The sequence below is a fragment of the Natrix helvetica genome (assembly GCF_964273705.1).
Source record: "Natrix helvetica genome assembly, chromosome: Z".
Lineage (NCBI taxonomy): Eukaryota > Metazoa > Chordata > Lepidosauria > Squamata > Natricidae > Natrix > Natrix helvetica.
This window is the reverse complement of record NC_138554.1, coordinates 674,068-693,822: the sequence shown is the minus strand read 5'-3', so window position 1 is coordinate 693,822 and position 19,755 is coordinate 674,068. Positions and strand designations below refer to the sequence as shown.

Genomic DNA, 19,755 nt, shown 5'->3' with positions numbered 1-19,755 from the left:
GGGGGGGGGGGAGGCGGCAGGTAACCCGCAGGGAGGGGGGAGAAGCGGACCCTTCCCCTTTTAGAAGTCGGCGGGGATTCCAGGGATCGCCTTCATTGATCGCTAATTGGAACGAATGCCTGGAAATTCTATTTAGTCTCTCCCCCCCCCCCCGTTGGCCCGGCTGCAACCCCCCCCACCCAAGGGAGTGCCTGGTTGAAAGAGGCTGCTTAATTCAGGGGAGGGGTCTTTATTTCTGCCCAGGCTGCAAGGACCCGGGTGTGAGTGCGGGGGGGGGAGGCGGAGGGAGAGAGGAGGAAAGGCAGCTGTGCCTCTGAGCTCGTGCAGAGCGAGCGCTGCCCGCCCAATCGGCCTCCCCGCATTCCCCGAGGAGGACGCGTCTTCCCGACCGGGGTGGAGAATTCAGTCGGGTTTTGGAACCCATCAGGTGGGAGGTGCCGTCCACGGACGAGCCCTTTCCTCCCCCCCCTTAGAAACTCCCTCCCTTCCCACAGCCTTTTCTCCCTCCTTTTATATTTTCCTTCCCTCCTTTCTTCTTCCTCTTTCCTTCCTTCCTTTCTCCTTCTTTCCTTTCCTTTCTCCCTCTCTCCTCCTTCCCCCTCCTGCCATCTCTTTCCTTCCTTCCTTCCTCCCCCTTCCTTCCATCCTTCCTCCTCTTTCCTTCCTTCCATCCTCTCTTCCTTTCTCTTTCCTTCCTTTCTCCCTCCCTCCTCCTTTCCTTCCTTCCCCTCTCCCCTCTCAATTTTCCACTAAGGGCGGGACTAACCCACCCTGGGGGGGGGAGGAGACAGAATTTGGGGCTGGAGTGCAAGATTGAGGCAGAAGGCTTCCCCTGGATTTCCAGGTCCCTGGCTGATCCTTTCATAGCTGTATGCAAAGTTATTTCATTTAATGTATGCTGATTGGTGTGCATTCAAAGTGACAATAAAGTTATTCTATTCTGTATTATATTTTCTGTTCTATCCTAATTCTATATTTTATTATTTGTTCCATTCCATTCCTATTCCTCTCTATTCTATTCTATATTGTCTACTCCATTCTAATTCTATATTTTATTATTTATTCTATTCTATATGTTATTATCTGCCCTATTCTGTTCTGTTCTATTCTATTCTATTCTGTATTATTAGGCACCCAGCCTCTGCCACCCTCCTTACGCTCCTCATTGCATGGATGGAAGATAAATGACCCCTCAGGCTTCGAACTAAGGCGTCCGTCAGCCATGGACAGCCCTGAATAGGAATTGCACCTCCCAGGGCACCTGCCGGACTCTCCTCCTCCTCCTCCTCCTCCTCCTCCTCCTCCTTGGTGGGACTAAGGGGTCCCATCATGTCAAACCACATCATGGCCGGTTGTAAGCAGAGGGCATCTATCTGTCCAGGGATCTGATTCGCCCCCCACCCCCCATGTAAACAATGCTGAGGTTGAGTGGTTAGAAGGCCTAGTATTCGAACCTGGATCTTTCTAGCATTTGGGGTTTTTTGTGCTTTAATATTCTCAGTGAAATGTTCATATATCCAGGCAGCCCTCGACTTACAATGGAGCCCTAAGACATTTCTTAGGCGAGTTTGGCCCCATTTTATGACTTTTCTTGCCACGGTTGCTAACTGAATCACTGCGGTTCTGAAGTTAACAAACCCGGTTAAGTGAATCTGGATTCCTCGTGGACTTTGCACGTCAAGACGGCCGTAAAAGGGAAATCACGTGACCCTGGGACCCTGCCACCATCGTAGGTATGAACCAATTGCCAAGCATTACTTGATCATGGGCAGGTCGTAAGTGTGAAAAACAGTCCCAAGTCCCTATTTTCAGGGCTATTTTGGTCACTTAATGAAGCCCCGTTGTAAGTCTGGGACTACCTGTACGGCTCGTCCGTCCCCTATGATAAATAAATAATAATTAGACTCCAACTCCCTTCATCCTCAGCCACTCTGGAGCAGCACCAAGCTCCTGGGGCCTGAAGCGAAGACCCTCGCCAGGCCTAGTGGCTACAGCCTCCCAAACAGGCTCGGACTCCAATTCCCATTATCCCAGGAGGTTAGCGAGAGCAGTTCTGATGCATCCCCCCGGGCAGCCTGCTTGGCATCTCTCCATGCTGCGGGGCAGGCAGGTGTTGCCAGGTGCAGCCGCACCCAGCCCTGGCCTTCTGCCTGCCAGGATCCCCTTTGACCAGCTGGTTCCACTGGCAGCCAATGGCAAGGCTGCCCCTGCGGATTTCTGCCTGCTTCTGAATGCCCAGAGGCCATTTTTGAATCTCCTGCAAGGACCGATGGGAATTGTAGTCCCGACGCATCCGGGGTGTGTATGTGTGGGGTGGGCAGGCTAGCTGTTTTGGACTGTACCACCTTTCCTGGTGCCCCCCTCTGGATGGAACAACTCTCCCCTTAAAGAAATGCGTGCCCTCGTTCCTTCCTGGACGCTTCTTCCTCGCCCTCATCGTCAGTCACCCCTGGGAATTGGTATGGCCCAAGTCCTTCATCCCTCTCTCGCCCCCTCCGGGATGCGTGGTCTGATCCTGCCCATCCGAGTTGGTACGGCCCGACCCGAGAATTATTTTCGGAGCGGGGGAAAAGAGGCGCTGGCCCGGCCTCGCCCCACCCCGGGACGGGTCCTCCTCGACTGCCCATACCCGCTTCACAGTCTGGCAGCGTCCGCCTGCCTCCCCTTTGCCGCGCGACCTCCCCCTTCCGGAGCGATTTGGTTTCTCCCGCTTCCCCCCTCCCTCCAGCGGGGAGCCCTTTCGGCCGCGTCCGACTCTGGGCGCGGCGGCAGAGAGCCGCATCACTGGGCCGGCGGAGGCAAGATCGCTCCGCGCGCTCCCGAGTCGAGTCCCGGCCGCCGCCGCCGCGCGCTCTGAGCAGCTCCAGCATCCGCGGCCGATCCGCGATCCTTCCGCTCCTGGGAGCAGCGGAAACGAGTCCCCCGCCCCCCCGGGCCCCCTCGTGCGGCGGCGGCGGCGCTGCGGCAGCAGCAGGTAGGTGGGGGGGGGGAGGCTGGGGAAGGCCGGGCGGTTCCCCCTTCTTTTCCTCCTCCTGCTGCACTCCCCCTCTTTCCCCCTCCCCTCCTGCCTGCAGACCCCCGCCCAGGCGCCCCCGACCCCCCATGCAAGCCCGGGAAGCCCCCCTAACCCGGGGCAGCCCTTCCCCCGCGCCGCCCCAGCCTCTGTCGGCGCCGGGAAGCGCCCGCCCCATTGCACAACCTCCGGCCGCTCCGCCGCCCTTTCGCCCCCGAGCAGCAGGGAGGGGCCGCCCTGCCTCCCCGGGATCCCCTTCCTACGCCCCCTAGCCTACCCCGACTTCTTCCCCCGCAGCAGTGCCCCCCCTCGCTCTCGCGACCCCTCCCCACTGAAATCAGCCAGTCCCTTCCCTTTTGGCGGGGGGGATGGTAAAGCGGTGCCTTGGCTTGCCCCCCCCCCGCGCCCGCAAGAAGGAAGCTCCTGCATCCCCCCTCCCAGAAAAAGTCCCTGGCACTTTTTGGGGGAGGGGTCTTCTTGTGCTGGGGGGGGTGGGGAGCCCGGGCTGAGCTCTTGGGCGTGGGTGGGGAGAGCTGGGCTGGCAGCTGGGCGTCCCCTCCCCAAAAGAGCAGCCCAGGCATCCTCGGGAGCCTCTCTGGAGGCTTCCATTAGGACTTGAAATGAGACTCCCCCGGGGGAGCCTTCGCGTCTCAGGGCTCAGAAGGTGTGCGTGTGTGTGTGTGAGTGTGAGAGAGAGAGAGAGACAGACAGACAGACAGACAATTTTGCATCTTGCAAGCAGCCAAGTTCTGGGCTTGGTCAAGGTGCGTGCAAGGTGGGGAGGGGGCACCCTTGCACCTGGCAGGCTGCAGCATCTCGCAAAGGAAGAGACCCTCGGTGGCTGCCTCTTTGCAACGGCAGGTGGGTTGGGGGTGGGCTACCTGCTGTCCTGACCTTTGCAGAGTTAGGAACCCCACCCCCCACCCAAGAGCGCTGTGCAGAAGAGCCCCCTCCCCACCCAGCCTTGCATCAGTTCACTTCCTCCTGAAAGTCAGCTAGGGTGGCAAACACAGCCAAGGGGAAGCTTCAGCCCCTCTAGCCATGGGGAGGGGGCAAAACAGCTCCCCCAGAGACACACGGGAGGGTGTTTTGCCCAGCCTGAACCGTCAGTGGAGACCCCAGCCGGGAGCCCAGCAAGGCCCCCTTACAGGAAGTGGAGGTGGGCTTCACCCTGGCGCTGAGCTGATGCCCGCTGCCTGTTGAGCCCCAGAATGGGGGGGGGGGATTGGAGCTGATGCGCCACTGCAGAAGGGGAGGGGTCTCCCAGACTCCCAGAGTCCCTGGAAAAGACCCCCTGAGCTTGGAGGGTGGAGCCCCACTGTTTGGAAAAGGGCCCACCACCCATGATTTGGGCGAGAGCTGAAAGAGGAAATGCCAGCTGGGAAATGCTGCCAATGGGCACCGGGAGCCCCTCCTCCTGGGCGGGGGTCCCCGATGGAGACTCCTGGGGCTTTGGTTTTCTGGTCCCGTTCTCTCTCCCCCCGCCCCCCTCACAGCTCTCTGCAGAACTCATTGCACTTTTACTTCCGGTGTGCAGTTTTTTGCACCTACTTGTTCCTCCGAGGATGTTCCTATTTCTCAACCTCAGCTGTTTTCAGAGATGTGGACTTCAACTCCCAGAATTCCCCAGCCCTCTTAAAGGGGCCAAGGTTGAGAAAGGCTGGCCTAGATCCTCCGCTTACAAGTTCATTTAGTGACTGCTCAAAGTTATGACGGCACTGAAAAAAAGTGACTTAGGATCGTGTTTCACAGTTACTAATCCTTGCCCCATTCCCTGGGATCACGTGACCAAAATTCGGATGATGGGCAGCTGGTTCATACTTACGACGGTTGCAATGTCCCGGGGATGTGTGTGTTGTCATGTGAGCCTCTTTTGGCGACCTCTCTGACGAGCAAAGTCCACGGGGAAGCCAGATTCACTTAATAACCTTTGCAGAGATTCGCTTAACAACGGTGTCAAGAAAGGTGGTAGAATGGGGCAAAACTCACTTAACAACTGTTTTGCTTAGCTTAGTTGTGGTCGTAAGTCAGAGGCACAACTGTGGTGTTCCACTGTTGAACCAGAAAGTTGGGTGAATACTGCAACTTTTAGTCTGGATTGAGGGGAGACCCTCTGGATGTAGCTGGGGTCCCTGCTTTGGTGCCTCTCCTCTGGTGGGATTTGGCTGGGAATTTGGGGTGTTGTGGTCCAGCGCGTGGATGAGACAGTGCAAATGAAGTATTTTACGCTTTATAAAGTGCCGCTTTGTAAAATCTTAGTAAGGCCACACCTGGAAGACTGCGTCCAGTTTTGGTCCCCACGTAACAAAAAAACCAAAACGTTGAGACTTTGGGAAAAGTGCAGAGACGAGCAACGGAGATGATCAAAGGCCTGGAGACTAAAACATAGGAAGAGCGGCTGCAGGAATTGCATTTGGCCAGTCTAGAGAGGAGAAGGACTAGGGGGGACATGATATCAGTCTTCCAGTATTTGAGGGGCTGCTGCCCCAAAGAAGAAGGGGTCAAATTATTCTGCAAAGCACCAAGAAAGAAAAGATGGAAACTAATCAGGAAGAGAAGCAACCTGGAATTAAGGAGAAATCTCCTGACAGTGAGGATTTGGATGAGGGAATAAATGGGGAACTCATCAAATTTGCAGATGGGAATAGCCAACACTCCAGAAGATAGGCTTAAGATACAGAAGGATCTTGACAAACTTGAACATTGGGCACTATCTAATAAAATGAAATTCAATGGTGAAAAGAGTCAGGTTCTACTTTTAGGCAAGAAAAACGGAATGCACAGGTACAGTATAGGTGGTACCTTGCTCAGTAGTAGTAACTGTGAAAGGGATCTTGGAGTCCTAGTGGACAACCATTTAAATAGGAGCCAGCAGTGTGCAGCAGCTGCCAAAAAAGCCAACACAGTTCTAGGCTGCATAAACAGGGATAGAATCAAGATTACGTGAAGTGTTAATACCACTTTATAATGCCTTGGTAAGGCCACACTTGGAATACGGCATCCAGTTTTGGTCATCACGATGCAGAAAAGATGTGGAGACTCTAGAAAGAGTGCAGAGAAGAGCAACAAAGAGGATTAGGGGACCGGAGACTAAAACATATGAAGAACGGTTGCAGGAACTGGGTATGTCTAGTTTAATAGAAAGAAGGACTAGGGGAGACATGATAGCAGTCTTCCAATATCTCAGGGGTTGCCACAAAGAAGAGGGAGTCAAGCTATTCTCCAAAGCATCTGAGGGTAGAAGCAATGGGTGGAAACTAATCAAGGAGAGAAGCAACTTAGAACTCAGGAGAAACTTCCTGACAGTTAGAACAATTAATCAGTAGAACAGAAGTTGCCTCCAGAAGTTGTGAATGCCCCAACACTGGAAGTCTTTAAGAAGATGTTGGATCGCCATTTGTCTGAAGTGGTGTAGGGTTTCCTGCCTAAGCAGGGGGTTGGACTAGAAGACCTCCAAGGTCCCTTCCAACTCTGCTATTGTATTGTATTGTATTGTATTGAGGACAATTAACCAATGGAACAGCCTGCCACCAGAAGTTGTGGGTGCTGGAGGTTTTCAGTGGACGGCTGCTTGTCTGAAATGGTGCAGGGTCTCCTGCTTCAGCAGGGGGTTGGACTAGAAGACCTCTGGGGTCCCTTCCAGCTCTATTCCATTCTAAATAAATGCAGGCTTTCCCTGTGAGTCTGAGCACAGATTTGCAGCCGGGAGGGGGGGGAGTGCTGAGGCCTCCTTCCCGCTGGGCTCCCGTCTGCTGAGTCTCTTGCCAGCCGTGAGGGTGGGCCCCCTCGCTGCACCCCAGGAAGGCTCCCAAATCCCCCACGGCGGAGGATCAGACGGAGGATCAGACGGGCCTGCGGAGGAGCAGGGAGCGCCTGTGATCTGGGCTGAGTCGGAGGATCTGGGGAGGGGGTGAGCACTGTGATCCTGCTGCCTCCTTTGCTGCAGCCCCCTCCCTGGGCACCTCAAATGCCCTCCCATTTCTAATGGGGGGGGTTGGTGCCTGGCATCGTGCAAAAGTGCCAGGATCCCTGGATGTGGCAAAGAATTCCGGTTTTGGAAGACGGCACCTGGCACCATCCCTGCCATGCTCCAGCTGTGCCTCTCCCCCCCTGGGGGCCCTCCCCTCTTCCCCCTTGTTTTGGGGTCTCCCCTGTAAATTGGGAGCCGGGAGGTCCCAGCCTGCCCTCTTCCCCCTCCAGGCGTTTTCTGGCCACTCTGGACCTTTCTCGTCTGGAGCGAAGGCTGAGCAGCGGGGGGGGGGGGGGGGTTCTTTCCTTCCCCCCCCCCGGAAGGAGCAGTCCCCCCCCCCCTGCTGGAGGAAGCCGCCCTTGGCCTCCTTCCCTTCCCACTTCCTCCCTCCCAACAGGCCAGATCCATCGCTCGCTCGGCTTTCTCATCCTGTTGCCCAGGCAACCGCCTCCCTTAGCATAGAGCAGTCTCTGTATGTGTGTGTGTGTGAGAGAGAATGGCCGGTCGCCTTAGCAACCCTGTCTTTTGGGCTTCTCTGGGGTGGCCAGAGGGGGGGGGTCTGTAGGGGGCGACCCCACCTTTATTTGCAAAAGGCTCTGCCAGGAAGTGAAAATCCAGCTGCTCTGAGTTTCTCCCCCAGCCTTTTTTCCATTCAGAAGCGGTCGTGGGAGCTGCAGAGGGGGGGGGGTCCTATCGGGGGGGGGGGGGCTCGGGTAGCAATAGCCATAGCAGTTAGACTTAAGTCAGTGCTTTGCAGCCCTCCCCCCAAAATCTGGGTCCTCCTTTTACCCAACCTCGGAAGGACGGAAGGCTGAGTCAACCTTGAGCCATTGAGGCTGTGGGCAGAATTAGCCTGCAATACTGTATTCTATCCACTGTGCCACTACACCTTCCTTCCTTCCTTCCTTCCTTCCTTCCTTCCTTCCTTCCTTCCTTCCTTCCTTCCTTCCTTCCTTCCTTTTCTTTCCTTTCTTCATCTTCCGTTCCCAAGGAATAACCCTTAGGCTCATATACCGTTTTGCAGGGCTATTACTGCCCTCTCTAAGCAGTTTACAGAGTCAGCCTCTCCCCCCCCCTCCAACAAACTGGGGTCTTCATTTTACCGACCTCGGAAGGACGGAAGGCTGAGTCAACCTTTGAGAGAAGAGCATTGAGGGGCCCGGTTAAAGTGGGACCCCCTCCTTGTGTGTGTGTGTCCCTCCTTTGCATCTGTGGGGATTTGGGGCTGCAAATCTTCCTTTCTCCTCTTAGCAGCACCTCCTGGATCGGCCTGCCTCCCCCCCCCATGGCTTTGGAATTTGGGGGGCTTGTGTTGCAAGGGGGGTGCATGTCAACCATCCCTCAAATCCCCCTTTTTGGGGTCCCTGGGGTGGGCTCAGGCGTGGGACGGTGAGCTCCCTGCAGAGGCAAGAGGGCCGCTCCCTTCAAAGGCTGCCCCTTGTGGGTCTGGTTCAGGAGGGTCAGTGGCTCCCTTGGCCCCTGGTGGGGAGCCGGGGGTCCGGCTGGACCAGGGACAAACGGAGGGGAGGCGTAAGGGGAGAATCGTGGCCGCGTCCTCTCTTTGTCCTCTTTCCGACTGGAAAGTGGAAAAACATTTTTAATCCAGCAAGCGATTTTTGCCGGATTAAAGGGAGTATTAAAGCTGCATTTTTAAATCACAGGTTGTCCTTGACGTATGACCACAACTGAGCTTCAGATTTCAGTCACTAAGCAAAACAGTTGTTCTGAGTTCTGCTCCATTTTCTGGCCTTTCTTAAAAGCCACTGCAGCTGTTTAGTAATATGGTCGTTAAGTGAATCATTGACTTCACAGGTGGTCCTCGACTTACGACCACAATTGAGCCCAACACTTCTGTTGTTAAGCGAGACATTTGTGAAGCGGGTTTTGTCCCCATTTTACGACCTTTTCATGCCACGGTCCTTAAGTGAATCACTGCCGTTGTTAAGCGAGTAACTGGTGGTCAAGTGAGGTCGCAAAAGGGGATGGGCGTGACCTTGGGACACAGTGACCATCATAAGGATGCTGCAAAGATTGTAACTCTGAAAAACGTCATAAGTCACTTTTTTCCAGTGCCGTCGTAACTTTGAGTGGTCACTAAACTGTTGTTAAGTCAAGGAATTCTGATTGTGAAAGCTGCCATTCAACTGGAACGCCACTTGGAGAAAATGCAAGATCATCATTTAACGACCCCATAATCCCTCGCATCAGGGTAACTGAATGGAGCTGAGTGCTTAGTGGCCGGATGCCCTTCCCTGTTGCCAATGCGGAGTTTTGTTCAGCATATAGATTATCATTGAGCCCAGAGAGAGAGAGAAATATCTGCCTCTACCTAGGATCGAACACACAGCCGCCTGACTGAGAGGCAAGAGCTCCACCTCTAGGCCACCGCACCACCCTGGTGAAGAAGTGAGGTATTCTTCCTTAAAGTCGCAGTAGTCATTTCCGATTGCCTCCAAGCTCAGGATTCTCTCTCTCCCCCCCCAGGCAGGACCGTGGCTAAGTGAAAGGGGCTGCTGGCCAAGCCCCTGGCCCCCCCCAGCCACCATGAGTGAACTAGAGCAGCTGAGGCAGGAAGCGGAGCAGCTGCGGAACCAGATCCGGGTGAGTTACTCGGAGGAGTGGGGCTGCCACAAGGTTCTAGTCCTCAGTGAGGTGGCAAATGCATGTTGAGAAACCAGGCGGTGGGCCTTCATGGCACCATCTTTGGTTTGGCGGGAGGGGGGCTGCTGGAGGATACAATGCTCTCCGGGGAGGGGAATGAAGAGGGCGGTTGGGTTTTGGGTGAGGGGAGTGGGCATTTTGCAAAACTGCCAACTGGCATCTGAGCCGGTCGTTAAGTGAGCCGCTCCTTCCTCCTCTCTTCCGCAGGACGCCAGGAAAGCATGTGGCGATTCCACACTGACCCAGGTAAGGCCATTGGACTCGGGGAGGAGAGGTGGAGGTGGCTTCTGGGACCTCACTCGCCCCCTCCTACCACCCCTGACCCCTCTCTTCCCCCCCCCACCCCAAGATCACCGCTGGCCTCGATCCGGTGGGCCGGATCCAGATGCGAACGAGGCGGACGCTGCGGGGTCACCTGGCCAAGATCTACGCCATGCACTGGGGGACAGACTCCAGGTGAGAGCCCCTCCCCCCTCCCCCCCCCAATGAAGAGGGGGTGGGGGAGTTGGAAGCGTCCTCGAGGGTGGGGGATCCCCATCCCTTCCCCCCCCCAAACGATCAAGGCCCTGAGCCCCATTTCCCTCTCTCGCCCCAGACTTTTGGTTAGTGCCTCTCAAGACGGGAAGCTGATCATCTGGGACAGCTACACCACCAACAAGGTGAGCGGGAAGGCGGCAGGTGGGCACCCGAGGAAGGCCCCCACGGCCCCTCCCCTCCCCCCCGCTCAGTGCCCCTCTCCTTCCAGGTCCACGCCATTCCTCTGCGGTCGTCCTGGGTGATGACCTGCGCCTACGCGCCCTCCGGGAACTACGTGGCCTGCGGGGGGCTGGACAACATTTGCTCCATCTACAGCCTCAAAACCCGCGAAGGAAACGTCCGCGTCAGCCGGGAGCTGCCAGGACACACGGGTGAGGACTCGCGTTTCTCCCCCGGGGAGGGGTCAGGACTCCTCCGCGCCCCCCCCCCACCCGCCCTCCTGACGAAACCTCCTCTCCTCTCTACCAGGGTACCTTTCCTGCTGCCGGTTCCTGACCGATAACCAGATCATCACCAGTTCGGGAGACACAACCTGGTGAGTGGGTGGGCTTTGAGCCAAATAGATGCCAAGCCCCCCTCCCACTCCCAAAAGAAGGGGAGGGGGTTTGTGATCTATCCCTCACTCCCTTGCTGAGAGAGATGCTTTGAGCTGAGACCCAGCTAGAAGTGGGCACGATCGCACTGAGACATCTATATGCTGCTTTGCAGGGCTTTTACTGCCCTCTCTAAGCGGTTGACAGAGCCTCTTGCCCCCCAACCATCTGGGTCCTCATTTTACCGCCACGGAAGGCTGAGTCAACCTTGAGCCCGGTGAGGTTCAAACTGCTGGCCATGGGCAGAATTAGCCTACAATACTGTATTCTAACCACTGGGTCCCTACAGCTTCCTTCCCTTCATCTTCCCTTCCCAAGGAATCGCCCTTAGACTTATATACCGCTTGACTGGGCTTTTACAGCCCTCTCTAAGCGGTTTACAGAGTTAGCCTCTTGCCCCCCCCCCCCCCCCGCCCCCAGCCATCTGGGTCCTCCTCTTGCCCACCTCAGAAGGAGGGAAGGCTGAGGCCACCTTGAACCGGTCAGGATCGAACTCCTGGCAGTTGGCAGAGTCAGCCTGCAATCCTGCATTCTAACCACTGGGTACCATGGCTCATAACGCTGGTAGTCCTTGACTTGCAACTTTCATTTCATGGCTGCTCAAAGTTACGACCACACTGAAAAAAGTGACTTATGACTATTTCCCACATCCCCATAGTCACGTGATCAAAAGTTGGATGCTTGCCAACTGGCTGACATTTATGATGGCCGCGGATGTCCTGGAGTCGCACAATTGTTTTTATTTTTTACTACAGGTTCTCCCGAAATGCAGGGTATTTTTTCTTTCTTTCTGTTTTTGCACCCAGCAGCCTTCCCTGAAGCCTGCTAGGCCAAAAACGGAGGTTGGGGGTGCTGAGAAAGAGAGAGGGAGGGAGGGAAGAAGGAGAGGAAGGAAGGACTACAAACCCGGCACTAGACGCAGCTTCAGAGGATAACCCACGGCTGGAATGCACCTGGAGGTCATCTAGTCCAACCCTGCTCCAGCAGGACATTGTTAAAGTGTCTTTTGATCCCCCAGTTACATAACTACATAGCCACCCCCATAAAGTCACATGACACCCTCCACCAAGCCCCGCCCACAGAACCGGTAGTAAAAAAAAGGTTTAGATTTCACCATTGGTTGGGAGGCCGCTGTTCTAAAGCCGTCCGTCTGCCCCATGTCCATTTTGGCGTGGGGTATCAAACACCAGGGAGAGGTCGGGTCTGGAGCCCTGAAACTCGGTGGGGTGCCTGCCTGACCGCCTCCCCTTCCTCCTTGCCAGCGCCTTGTGGGACATCGAGACGGGCCAGCAAACCACCACCTTCACAGGCCACAGCGGGGACGTCATGTCCCTCTCGCTCTCCCCCGACATGCGCTGCTTTGTCTCGGGCGCATGCGATGCTTCCGTCAAGCTGTGGGACATCCGAGACAGCATGTGCCGCCAGACCTTCACGGGACACGAATCCGACATCAACGCTGTCTGTGTGAGTGCGGAGCCTGCCTTGGGGGGGGGGGAGACGTCAATCCTCCTGCTGACATTCGTGGGGGTGGTGGCTTTTCTGTGGCGGCGCTCCCTCCTGACCTCAGAGGTCCAACTTAGGAAAGGTAACCCCCTCCAACAACTGGCTTGCAAAGCCCCCACGAGGGGCCGAGGATTTATAAGCTCCACGCACGCGACATTGATACCCTGAAAGTCCACGCATAGGCGGAAGCCTCCATCTATCTTCTCCCTGAATAATATAGGGGTGGCAATGGGGGGTGGGGGGTTTGTAGGAGGCCGGACTCGAAAGACCCTGTTTGAGGTGCTCTCCAGCCCCTGAGAGACACCTAGGCCAGAATTTCTCTTGTTACACACACACACAACAAACAACCAGGCCAAAAAAGACTTCAAAGTAGCTGCTTTATTGAATCTCCCAGACTGCAGTTTGGGACTTCCTGGCATTCAAAGCGTGTGTGTGTGTGTGTGTGTGTGTGTGTGTCAGACTCCGTCCTCACGTGTTAACGTAACGAGTCCCTTGCTCTAATTCCCCGTTTGGCCTCGACTGGGACGGTTGCTCCGCAGTGGCCATTTTGAGGCGGGGGAACTTCAACGCCCAGAATCCCCTCGGTGCCTCTGCTTAGCTGCCCCCCCCCCTTCCTCTCTCACCCAGTTCTTCCCCAATGGGAATGCCTTCACCACGGGTTCCGACGATGCCACCTGTCGCCTCTTCGACCTGCGTGCCGACCAGGAGCTGATGCTGTACTCGCACGACAACATCATTTGTGGCATCACCTCGGTCGCCTTCTCCCGCAGCGGACGCCTCCTGCTGGCCGGCTACGATGACTTCAACTGCAACATCTGGGACTCCATGAAGGGCGACCGGGCGGGTGAGTGGCCAGCGGGAGCTCCTCTTCCCTCCCATCTCCTGTGCCCCCTGACTTCGCTGCTCTGTTAAAAGCTCAGAGCAGCCCTTTTAAAGTCAGCGGAGTTAAGGGAACAAAGTTCTCCTCCCAGCCTCAAGGATCTGCTGGAGCCCAATTGGGATCCCTTCAAACTCTAGGGATTCCTGGTTTTCAGAAACCAGATCGGACCACAGTCTGCTTAGTTTAGAGTTCTGTGGCCTCGGTTGTTTGAGTAGCTTATTGTTCCTCCCCAGGGAGGTTTTTTTTTGCAAGAGGCAACTGGACTTTCTTGCTTTTCTTTGAAGGTACTTTTCACCCAAGAAGCTTCTTCAAATTTGATCCTTCCATTCCCCACCATCCCAGTCAGAGCCGAAGAAGCTTCTTGGGTGAGAAGCGAAACATTTTCAAAGAAAAACGAAGAACTCCAGTTGTCGCTTGGGGGGGGGGGGGAAACACCTTTGAGAGAACCATGACTTGGATGACAGAGAAGTTCCGTAGATGTTTTTATGCTTATTGGAGGGGTCCTTGGTGCCCTCTGAGCTTGGAGGTTTCCTTGCAGACATTTCGAGACCCAACTAGGTAGCTTCTTCAGTGCTAGAAGGGAGTGGGGGTTGTGAGGAAGAGGAAGAGGAGGAAAAGGGCTGTGGGGTCTTGGCTGCTCTCTGAGCTTGGTTGCTTCCTTGCAGGAGGTTCATGACCCCCAACTAGGAAACATCCCCAGTGCCGGTTCCTCTTGTTGCCTGTAGACGGGATCTTGCCAGACTAAAGCAACTCCCTGCATAGCTATATAGACTCCTGTGAGCTGCCAGGAAGGGGCCACCTTGGCCTCCTTCCTGCCTCCCAGACGCTCCGATCTCCGCTGCCTCTTTGCCCTCGGGAAAGTAGCCCCTCCCTCCTGGGAATCCAGGCTGCCATCCACCACAGGCCAACCTGATAGTCCCCCAAAAGAGGAGTAAACTCTGTCCTGCGTCCCACTCCCCTGTACCCTAAACCGTAGCTATGGCCGATATTTGCCGCCTCCCCCTCTTTGCTATAACCACATTGGTTGATCTGCCCATTGGTCAATACCAGGAGCCCCATGCCCCAGGCCAGCATCCAGGAAGAGAAACCCAATTTTTGTGCTGGGGAGGGGTCAGGCTGGGCCCATGGGAGGAGCAGGAGAGGAGACCCTTCTCTCGGGGTTTGGTTGCAAGCGGTCAGGGGCTGGCCAAGGGGAATGCCATGGGGAGGGGCTCCTCTCCCTCTGGACTGACTGGCAGGAAAAGGCTTCCCAGGTGCCCCCGTGGCCTCTGCTGCCTCGAGCTTCCTTGCTAGGAATTCTCTCTCCTTACAGGGGTCCTCGCTGGCCACGACAACCGGGTCAGCTGCCTCGGAGTGACAGACGACGGTATGGCCGTAGCTACTGGCTCCTGGGACAGCTTCTTGAAAGTCTGGAACTGAACCCTGCCTTGGGGTGGGTGGGGGTGGGGCGGGGGGCTGGTGGGAGCCCTTGGTGCCCCCCCCCTCCAGTCTCTGCCCCCTCTGCTGTGGCCTTGAGCCTCTGCCCCTCAGCCGGCTGCCCTCCCAGTCCGTCCCCCCCTCCCGTTTCTTTCTCTGCCCCACTTCAACCTCGTTCTAAGCCTGATTTCCACCTGCAACGCTGAGGGGGGAGGATGCCAGCGATGCTGCCAAGGGGGAGCAGGGGGTGCCAGCCCCACAAATAAAAAGGTTTTGAGGGGTTACAATGTAGCACTGTGTGATTTCGTTGAGGGGAGCTGCAGGATTGTGGTGGTGGGGAAGCTTTGGTGTGCATAGCCTAGGGCAGGGGTGTCCAAAGGGGGCCACTTTTAAGACTTGTGGGCTTCAACTATTCCCTGGGACGAATGCCTTCCTTCCGATGGGGATCGCCCCTTGTGGCCCAATGACTCTCTTGGTATCCCTCCCTCCCTCCCCGATCTCCTCATTCTCGGAGGCAGGTGGGGGAGAAAAACCCATCCCCCCCCCCCTGGCCACCGAGGCAGATGTGGGTCCCAGGCTGTGCTGGGTTCTTTGGAGGGCTGTTGCTGCACAGGTTTCCTTGGGGGTAGGGGAGGTCATCAGTGCCCCCCCCTCGAGGGGGATCTGCTCGAGCTGCGAAATAGGAGCGTCCCAATTCGGCAGTTCAGCCTTGAGCTGGAGACTTTTGGGGAGCCCTGACTTACTGGAGCCAGGAAAGGGATTGGGCCCCAACTCCTGGGATGCGGGGGGGGGGGGGGGGGGCAGTTCAAAGAAACCCCCCCCCTTTTCTTCATTCTTTGCTGGCTGTCCCCGTTTGCGCCTGGATCGATTTTCCCTCCCACCAAAATGGCCAGGAGGGAGAGGTATAGGGCTAAGGGTTAGCCCCCGTCTTGGTTGGGGGGGGATTTTGACAGGCTGCAGCTGCTGACCCCGTTCCCCAACCTTTTGCCACCAGGGGCTCTGCTCCACCGGCCCCTGAGCTGCCCTTGGGGTGGCCCAGCCCAATGAGATGGCAGGGGGTCCTCAACTGACCACCAGAATTCACCTTCAGACAGACATTTGTTCACAGAATTTTGCCCCATTTTACAACTTTTCTTGCCCCATTTAAAGTGAATCGCTGCCATTTTTAAACTACCGTGTTTCCCCCAAAACAGGACCCGAGGCTCATAAATGGGGGGGGGGGGAACCAAGACCCATTAGGTCTTATTTTGGGGGGGGGAAGTCTTTATTTTACGGCCATCCGCCCTCCCCCTCCCTCCGCTTGCCCATGGCCGCAATGGCTTGCCGAGCTTCCTGGCACAGAGAGACTTTTCGTGCCTAGTCTCCCGCAGCTTTCCCCTGGCAGGCGCCCCTCGCCCACTGCCGCCTCTTCCCCGTGCTGCCATATGAGCTGCCTGGCAGCTTCCCGTGAGCCAGGCAGGTGTGCAACATGTCCGGACCACCCGTCTTCCCACCCTTGCCCCCCTCTGCCCTCAGATTTCTCACCGCCACGCCAGACACCAGCAGCCCCCAAGCCCTCTTGTGCTGCCCACTCCTGCCCTCCAGGCCTATTTGCGGAGGAGGGCTTGTCTTAGGCCTACTCCAAAGACCTTTTCAGCACCCAGTCTCCAAGCAGGAATGTGTGTGCATGCCCCCCCTGCCCCCAAACCAGCCTGTGCCTGCTAGTCAACTGCTCTTTGGGCTTCTGGTGCACACGCCCCCATTTTTTGGCTGTTTGGGGGATGTTTTCGGGCACTCCGGTGCCTGTGAAGAGCAGCTGGTGGCACCCGTGCCCACCAAGCGGGCTCTGCATGCCACTTCTGGCACCCCTGGCATAGGTCCCCCATCCTGGACCTCGGGTGCCTTCTAGGCTGGGGCTTATTTTCCAGGGAGAGACTCTTGCTTTCCCCGGGGACTTCTGCTACTCAGGAGGACACGTCAACCGTCACGGACGACGAGAGTCAGCTGCCAAGTACCCGAGTGCGAGTCACGTGACCGAGGGGATGCTACAATGGCCACGAGTGTGAAAATCGGTCACAGGCCACTTTTTTGGCTCCCTTGTAACTTCAGTCAGTAAGCGAGGATTACCTTTATCTCCTGTGTGTGTCTCTGTCTGTCAGTCAGGAGTGGGTTGCTCCTGGTTCGGCCCCGCCCGTACACGCGGAGGCTTCTCTGTATGCACAGAAGTGTTGTGAAGACTTCTGGGAGCGGCCCAAACCGGGAGTTCAAATGTTTGCAACCCATCACTGGTGGGTGTGAGAGAAAAAGCCCAGAACGTTCCACAACATCTAAGCTTTTATTTCCTTGCAGACACGCAGAGCAAAGGGAGGGACGCAAAACCATTTACAAAACAAGCGGCAAATGGGGGGATATGTACAGGAGGGGGAGGGGGCTTGGCGTCTCGCCCCCTTTGGATAGTCTGCCACTAGCAAAAGCCAAACAAGTCTCTACGCGGGTTCAGAGAGCAAAGCTGTCTTGCGTGCAACCAGCAGGCGCTCCGCCGCCGCCGCCAGTTTAAGGCGCAGAAGCAGACCGGGTCCGGCCGGCCCCTCGTCGGCACGCAGGCAGGTGGATGCCCCGCACGCCCGGAAGGAGGAAGAGCTGTGGCGGGGGCCCCGTCTGCCCCTCGCAGTCCAATTCGGCCGGTCTGGCTGCGGCTTCGTCTTCTGGCAGAAGAGCCAAGTCCCGTGGGCAGCCAGCCAGCTTGGGCGCAGACGGGGGGGACGGCCGCCATCGCCCCCCTCAAGTCTTTCAGGCAGGTGGTCCATGGGGAAACATTCGGCACCCGGGACAGGGAGGAAGTTGTGGCCCCTCTCCCGGGCCCTGCCAGTCGCGCCGGGAAAAGGTGAAGTCTGTAAACATCTTTCCACTCTCAGTAGGAGCTCAGAGACCCCTCCCCCAGGGGCCTCGGACCCCCATCAGTTTCTTGTAACACTCGGGAAGGACGGACAGACCACGACAATGTCCGGGCCTCGCCTGCCTCTGGGGGGACAGCAGCTGCAGCGGGGAGGTAGATGGTGGCCGGAGCTGGAGGCCGAGCTGGCTGGGCCCTCCTCGCGTGGGATACCAGGGAGGGTAAAGGCCAGGCTCCCGTTGCGGCTGCTGTGGATGTGGGCAGGCGTCCAAATGAGGCTCCCAGGCCTCCTTCCTGGCTCCAGGGCCTTCTCGCCTGCCGGCCTCGGTCCAGCCTCTCTGGTCTTCCTCACCAAGTGGTCTCCTCGGGCGAAACCCCTCCTGGGTCTGCCCCTCCGCAGAAGTTTGTGGGTACAGTTTTAAGGCATCAGAGACACACAAAAATGTTGTCACAAAGTTTTGGAACGAGCAAAAAGTGGGGGAGCCCGTCCCTTCTCCAGGAGCGAGGGGAGCGATGGGGGTCGCAGCGAGCTTTTCCCTCCGAGGGAACCCCAGGAAGAGCCCCCTCCCCCCTCCAAAATGGATGAGCCGGAGACCGCACTGACGGCTGCATAGCGTTGTAATTGCCTTCTTCGCTTGCTGTGGCTCTCTCTTAACGAGACATGCACGAGAGCTATTATTTGTTCTGGCATACACCAAGCTCAAAATTAAAACACTACTCCCACCCCCCCACCCCCAGAGACCCCTCCCACACAACCCTCCCAATGGTTGCGAAAAGGGACCGAGACAGACACATGTATACATTCATAGTCACATTCCAAAAAATGGTTGCCCCAAAATTTCAACGAACAGAAAGGGGGGGGGGGGATTGCTACAGGAAACTCTTCTTATGCGCATTATTGTCTGAAAGGAAACGAACTGGCAGCAGTAGTACTAATACTCAGACTGGCCCTGACTCAGAAGCTGCTGGCTGTGGAGCATGGGACCCGGAAGTCAAGACATGGGGGGGTGGGAAAGTGGGGACCCCCTGTTCCAGCAGCCAGGTAAGCCCCCCTCCCTCTCCCACTGGATGTGGGCAGGAGCCCCCTTTGCCTCAATGCCAGCTTTTCCATGTGCTACAACAATTCTCGGTGAAACTTTTCCCTCCTTATTGCTAGATAGATAGATAGATATATTTCATATTTTTTTTAAAAAGCTATATAATACTGAAAACAAACTTCACGCTCTTCCCTCCCCTATTATTTTTTCCTCGAAAACTAGTAAGGCAGGAATTGCACACACGAGTTTCCCATTTTTGTTCAGCTCGCGGGAAAAAACGCCCAACACAATTCACACAGAGGCTGAAAAAGAGGAGAGGTTCCTATGACAAAAGGGGAAAGGACCCCCCCGTCCCGCCCTCCCTGTAACCACCTTCCAGGTCTGAGTGGTGGTGGTGGAGAGCCCCCCTCCCAGGACAGGGACACCCCCCCCCCAGAAAACAATCAGCCTGTTTTGTAAACTTTTCCCGTACCTTGATTAACACAAACAGAAATAAACAACACAAAAGGTCTTAGGATTATTACAATTCACATCCCTCCCCAATGTTTGGTGCAAAGAAAATAAAGGGGGGGGTTCAGCGAGAAGGGGAGGACTCCCCCCCAAAACCAATTTGCAAGCAAAGCCGGACATTGAAAGAGGGGCTCCCAAGTCAGAGGCAGCCCCGGGCCCAAAGGCAGGCGGGAGGAGCAATTTTGCACATACATTCTGGCGGCAACGCATCCCACAGATGCCCACGGCAAGTGGGCGCCACACTGGGCCCCTTACCAGTGCTGCAGCAAGGCGCCCAGCCCCAGCTCACCTCCTTGAGGAGGGGAAAGACTGAGGACAGTGACCCCCTCCCCCAGGGATCTCAACACTTCCAAGCGCCAGGGTGGCAAGGGGCGAGCACGCCCTAGCAAGACTGGCCTTCCACTCGCGCACAGAAGGGACTCGTCCCTTCCTGCTCGGGTTGCGTCCGTCTGGCAGAATGGGGACCCTCCAAGCATCACAGTATCAGTTACAAAAAGTATTGAATTCTCTTGCAGATACACATATACGCACGCACACGCACACACACGCACACACACAGGATCCATCCATCCTGGCTTGGAGCCTTACCTGGCTTGGCGTCAGGCGGAAAACCCCCAGACAGTCTTTCAGCATTTGGTCACAACGGGACGGGGGTTTCCCTCCTGCTGCTGCTGCTGCTGCAGTCCAAAGTGGGGGGGATTCCCTTTCCCCTCCCCCGCCCTCCCCCCCCACACACATTCTAAACGCACTGCTAGAAAGCGGC

The 19,755-nt window shown here is 56.5% G+C and overlaps 1 protein-coding gene across 1 annotated transcript; it reads left to right on the top strand.

Annotated features, from left to right (window-relative positions):
- Positions 1-2,648: 2,648 nt before the first annotated feature.
- On the top strand, positions 2,649-14,860 carry LOC309402034 (guanine nucleotide-binding protein G(I)/G(S)/G(T) subunit beta-2). Its single transcript, XM_081971520.1, has 10 exons — positions 2,649-2,974; positions 9,468-9,584; positions 9,852-9,890; positions 9,994-10,100; positions 10,240-10,303; positions 10,390-10,552; positions 10,650-10,716; positions 12,037-12,238; positions 12,905-13,121; positions 14,470-14,860. The coding sequence occupies exons 2-10, from the start codon at positions 9,528-9,530 to the stop codon at positions 14,574-14,576; spliced, it is 1,023 nt and encodes a 340-aa protein (XP_081827646.1). The 5' UTR covers positions 2,649-2,974; positions 9,468-9,527; the 3' UTR covers positions 14,577-14,860.
- The last annotated feature ends 4,895 nt before the right edge of the window (positions 14,861-19,755 follow it).

Excerpts from the sequence above, each read along its gene's own strand:
- LOC309402034 (XM_081971520.1), top strand. The coding sequence starts at position 9,528 with ATGAGTGAACTAGAGCAGCTGAGGCAGGAAGCGGAGCAGCTGCGGAAC. Across the intron at positions 10,304-10,389 it reads ACAGCTACACCACCAACAAG|GTCCACGCCATTCCTCTGCG; the intron begins GTGAGCGGGAAG and ends CTCTCCTTCCAG. Across the intron at positions 10,717-12,036 it reads AGTTCGGGAGACACAACCTG|CGCCTTGTGGGACATCGAGA; the intron begins GTGAGTGGGTGG and ends CCTCCTTGCCAG.